Source organism: Limulus polyphemus, unplaced genomic scaffold (assembly GCF_000517525.1).
Source record: "Limulus polyphemus unplaced genomic scaffold, Limulus_polyphemus-2.1.2 Scaffold3286, whole genome shotgun sequence".
In the NCBI taxonomy this organism is placed as follows: Eukaryota; Metazoa; Arthropoda; class Merostomata; order Xiphosura; family Limulidae; genus Limulus; species Limulus polyphemus.
In genome coordinates this window covers 24,803-30,076 of record NW_013668896.1, presented here as the reverse complement: position 1 = coordinate 30,076, position 5,274 = coordinate 24,803, and the positions used below count along the sequence as shown (strand labels likewise).

General features: G+C 39.4%; 1 protein-coding gene across 4 annotated transcripts in view; it reads right to left on the bottom strand.

The window, feature by feature from the left end:
* The window catches only part of LOC106469070 (DNA polymerase kappa-like), an 85,410-nt gene that overhangs the window by 64,150 nt on the left and 15,986 nt on the right, over positions 1-5,274 (bottom strand). For 3 of the 4 annotated variants that reach the window (XM_022397473.1, XM_022397476.1, XM_022397474.1), the window contains one exon: positions 4,865-5,079. In XM_022397473.1, coding sequence (XP_022253181.1) covers positions 4,865-5,079 — 215 coding nt within the window. The remainder of the gene's footprint in view (positions 1-4,864; positions 5,080-5,274) is intronic. The other variant, XM_022397475.1, reaches the window with a different exon arrangement.

The following is a 5,274-nucleotide window of genomic DNA, read 5'->3' as shown; positions in this document are numbered from 1 at the left end:
CTGCTGACACTAATAGCTAGAATCCCACACTGAGAAGGCAGGAGGGGCCGGTGAGGACAGAGATCATACAGAAAGCATCTGCAGAGAACAAATATGTACCACGAGAAGTGGTATCAAAGTGGAAAACACCGAACTACATCAGAACAGATATGCTCTTCACCCAGAACTACAGAAAATTGAAAAGGGTGGGATATAATACAAGTATGATGGTCCAGCCCTGTCCAAACAGCCGAGGTTCAACAACTCGGGTTGAATTTGAGGAGTCATAGTAACCATATCCCACGTTGGTGGCCAGGGCAATTGGACCACATATATATATATATATATATATATATCTTTGTGATAGGATCCCTACCAGTAACCACAAAATTATGTATTTCAAACCACCGGCTTTATGAAATAAAGAAAGCAACACTAAAGTGGACAATCCTTCTGATCAGCCTGAAGTCCAAAAGGCAACATCCCAGGTCTGGTTTGATTGGATCATATGCCATGTTCCACCAAAATCAAGAGCTCATCCAGTCTGGATTTACAAACAGTTGTCTTTACACCCCACCAAGTGGCCAAGGAAAATTCCGCTTACCCATGGAATTAAGGAGAGGATGTGGAACACTGTCCCACCAAGGACCAAAAATGGGACCACGTAGGGTTCAGATTTACAAAGAGATAGTGGTCCCCTTGCATGAACAACAAAAGACCAGACAGTGTTCATAAGAGGGTCCAAGCACCTCCCCCCTCCCACCAGATAGCTAAGTGTCAAATTTGGACTGGTTTTACGAGTAGGCTTCCGCATAACTTGGTCTTGCTCCTACCGACATCTGGGAAAAAAACTTCCAGGGACCCAGGTAGGAGGGTCACCAACTTCACCTTCTTCTCTGAGAGTGGAGAAAACTCAACATTCCAAAGGTAAATCTTCTGTCCACCACCCCAGCAACTGGGAACTGGGTGTGATAAGGACTCCTGAGTTCCACTAGTAGAAGTAGGGGGGGGGGACATTAGCATTGGGGAGTCCTGAGGAACAGGCCTCTGGAGACAGTGCAACAGGTGAACCACATTCTCTAATTTTTAAATGCAAACTGATCTTGACTGATTCAGCTGTAAGATCAGCTTCACTCATGATAGTCCATGAGTAGCTGTCCATTAATAATATTGTAATATGATATCACCATCCAGAATTGTGTCCAGATGGTCTTATGGAACACCTCATCTCAATAGAGCCCATTGCAACCAGGAACCGATATTAAGGTTGCTAATGCAGAATTTAAATACAAGCATACCCAACCGGGCAACACTAGCTACTGAGTAGGATACAAAAAAAAAATCAATAGGGACCCTAGAAGAGAAAGGAACAATAACTGTAAGTCAGATAACACATTACTCACCACCCTGTTAAAATCTAGTAGAGGTAGTCACAGCCACAGGTGGAAGATGAAGTCCCTTCAAAGAGGAAACTGCCAGATCATGAAGGTAATGAGATATGAACGTATCGGGAGAAGTCCACATATTGGCCCACAAAATATCTCCTGAGAATAAGGATGGAAACAATTAAGAGAACCAATGGAACAAGGAGTGGAAGGAGGGGGCCTTGAAACACAATGGGATGAACCTGCAGAAGTAAAAGTGGAAGTAGAATAGGGTCGAGCAGCCAAAGACGATAAAGAAGACTGCAAACGTGCTGTATCAACTCTGGTTTCTAAAAATTCTGGAATTCCAGCAAATAAATAAGGCTGAAGAAAATGCGCTTCTCATAAATTTTGAAGGGCAGAAGAAGGTAAGTGAATACCTAAAAATGCATCACGACTCAACAAGTCTGAGCAATAGACCAACCACGACACCAAGACAAGTCCTGAAGAGGACAAATGTGTCACAGTAGTGACCAGTAAACGGCCCAGTTCATCGTCAAATTGTTGATGCGATCGGTGATATGTTTCAGACAAAAGTTGAAGGGAAGAGAAGTATCTTAAAACAGTAGTAAGAGTCAAATTAATCTATAAAAATTTCAACCTGTTAAGAGAGATAACAGGTTCGTACCTGGCACAGCATAGATTCAACAACGGATCCAACCTTTGATGTCCAAATATATATCATCCTGATGATGATATGCCAGGGCATGTTGTTCAGATAAATAAGGGGCGGGAGGCATAGCGACACTCTCATGTAATTGTGTTGCAAACCTCCCTGCATGCACAGCAATATCAGGAGAAGGAAGAAAAACTAAGTAATCCCCTCAAGAATGATCAGACAACAAAGCAGGGGTAGACTCAAAAGCAACTGGTTGCATCTTCAAAACTTCACAAACACATGTACCTAACTGCAGAAAAAGGTGCAGAAGGTGGCTGATCAGATGAGTCCTCAGAAGAGGAAGCTCTAGTGAGAGAAGGAGCAGGAAACAGGGAGTCCAAATTCTCCCCAGAATATCCCGTTTCAGAATGACAATTCAAATCAGTACCTACTGGAGAGATACTTCCGGGTCGCATGAAGGACTCAATCTCACCCTGAATCAGATCACGGACAGCTTCCACGATGGTATCTGTGAAAATATGAAAGTCCAAATGAAAAGGAATGGTAAAAAGATTGTCTCTTGCTGTCATAAACTCTTGATTCAGAAAGAGTGATGCTGAGTGATAAATGGTCCGAAGTAAAATGCTGCTGAGAAGCAAGGCCCCAATTAGGTGATGTGTATGAGTGTCCCCTAAGGGAATGATTTTGTGAGGTGAGACCATCACCTCTAAAGCAGAAAGGATGTCCTTAATAGTAGATGTGGAATACAGAACAGTATGAATATGAGGCTCCAAGTCTTTCAATCCCATAGTAGTTTTCCTTGAACAGTGTTGGTCCAAGCTCCCAGATGTACTAGTATTAGGTGATACACTCAAGAGATGTATCCAGTTGGGTGGTTAAATGAGTGTGTGTGTGGAAGAAATAGTAAGAATAAGCCAATCTTCCATTTAAAAGTCTAGGTAAAGACAAAGACCAGTAAATGCTTTGACTGTTCCAAAGAAAAAGTTTTGCACCAAGGCCAAGATGAATGGAAGGGTAGTGAACTAAAAAATCACCACCAATGACAAAAATAAAGAAAATGATTTAATGATGAGTGAATAGAGATATAAAAACAAGCATCCCATATATCTACCTTTGTCATCTAATGGCCTTAATGAAAAAACAATGATCAAGGTAAAGATCGAGTTGAGACAGGTGTAAGACAGATTTCTAATATCACATTTTCTTTAGGATTATAAAGGGAGAGGAATAAAAACATGGAGAGGCAAGGTAAACAATTTTCACTGCTACTTTCTGAAGAAGATCTGAGACTTCCTGACCCAGAAATTCTATACAAACAGGATCAGATGAAATAGTAATAAACAGTAGCTGAATTAAAAGAGAAGGAGGATAATGAAAGTATAAGACTGAACTGATGGATCTGTCAAATCCAAGGTTTGCACAGATGAACAAATGGCTAGAGATAACCCTCCAAATGATCAGATGGAGGAGTCATCCACAACAGAAAAGAGTCGATGAGTGGGTCCAAAATACTCACCTCATCTACTTTAACATCTAGCAACTCAAAAGAGTGAAAAGATACAAGCAGATGCAGTGGTGTTGACTGAGAATTGATAAGGAAGGTAAGGCAGAAAGACAAACAATCGCAAAAATGAAATGTTAAAACCCTAATCAATTCTTGCTGACATGCTTTTCCTGAAACAATGCAGGAAAGAAGCTCATTCAGGGTTGGAGGATGTGGGAGACAAATGCCTTGTAACATGATGGGCTAAAGTTTAAAAGACACATAAGAGTCACATGGTAATAGGAACAACATCAGTGAAACCTATAGTGAATGAAGACTGAAAGGTAGATATTTTATTCTAACTAAAAGAATCAGAGTAACAAGAATAGCTAGTGTGAGGAATTGAAAACTTGATAATGAGACAAAGTAGAACCTCCAACATATACATAAGAACTAACCTGAGGATCAAGAACTTGAGAAGTAACATGAGAAGTGGAATATGACTGTGCTGAAAGCCCATCCTCATGGTGAATGTGAGGCATATGAAGGTTATTAATATTTTGCTGATTTTTAAAGGCATCAGCAATAATCTGAATATCATGAGAAAGTGGAAGAAATAAAGATTCAAGTACAAAATCATCAAACTTGACACTAGCATTTTTGGTTTAAGATTTGAAATACAGCATACCTAAGGGAAAGGAAAAGTGAGAACAGTAGACAAATCTTGCTCTGAGAACAGTGAAGTCAAAGACTGATCATTTTCAAAATCATATGAGAATGATGGGTATTGAGCATCCACATGATCATGAAACTCTCCAGGGTCACCAGCAGAATATTTGCATTACAGCTCAAATACATTAATCAATAAGGGATGAAAATGTAACCATGGGATCACTCTGCATGATAAAGGCAAACTGATTGAGTAAGGCCTCTAAAGAATTTGTGAAAGTTCTGATACTGCTGGAAGTATTTGTATCAGAATTATTGTTGACTTCTGAATTCACTGTATCAAGGTTAAGAGCATGATTGCTAACATCAACAAATCTGAATTATAGCAGGAAAAGATAACTTAGATAACATTCTCCTGACACAATGAAGGTGGGAGAGTGGAAAACTATGAGTAAGTTGACTCGTATTCTGCATTGTGTTGAGGAGAATCAGAATGTAGTCACATGTTTACTGACAGCACGAGAGCAACTTAATAAGGAAAGGATTTTCACATTTTAGAGGTATGTCTGTTTTGAAAATAGCCTTTTTTTTAAGTAACTTTAATTTTCAATACAATACACAAATAATACTTTGAATTGTAATACATTAAAATTCTTCTCTGAACTCTTATAAACATGATTATATATATACCTTCTCTTCAGCAGTTTTCTTCTGGGCTTCAGTCAGCTGTGAACACATAGTCATCATTTCTTGTATTTTCTGGTCAATTCTTTGTTGTCGCTTCTGTTGATGGTCAAAGAAGGATGTTCCTTTGGAAGCATTGAATATAACTTGATTTATGTATTCCTTGTCTAATCCATCCATACCAGCTTTTCCATCATTAATTTCCATTGTCTTAAGTCCTGCTGAGAAGTATGTGGACGCATTTTTCTACAACACGTCACAGAACTCTAGTAATTTACATGCAAGTACTTGTTTTATTGTTTTTTAATCATGCACATTATCACATACCTGAGAAAAGCAAGTCATACTGTCTGATTAAGCAATCACATTCTTCTTCTTTAACTCTTTCAGCACGGGCTCGGTCCCTAGGACCGACC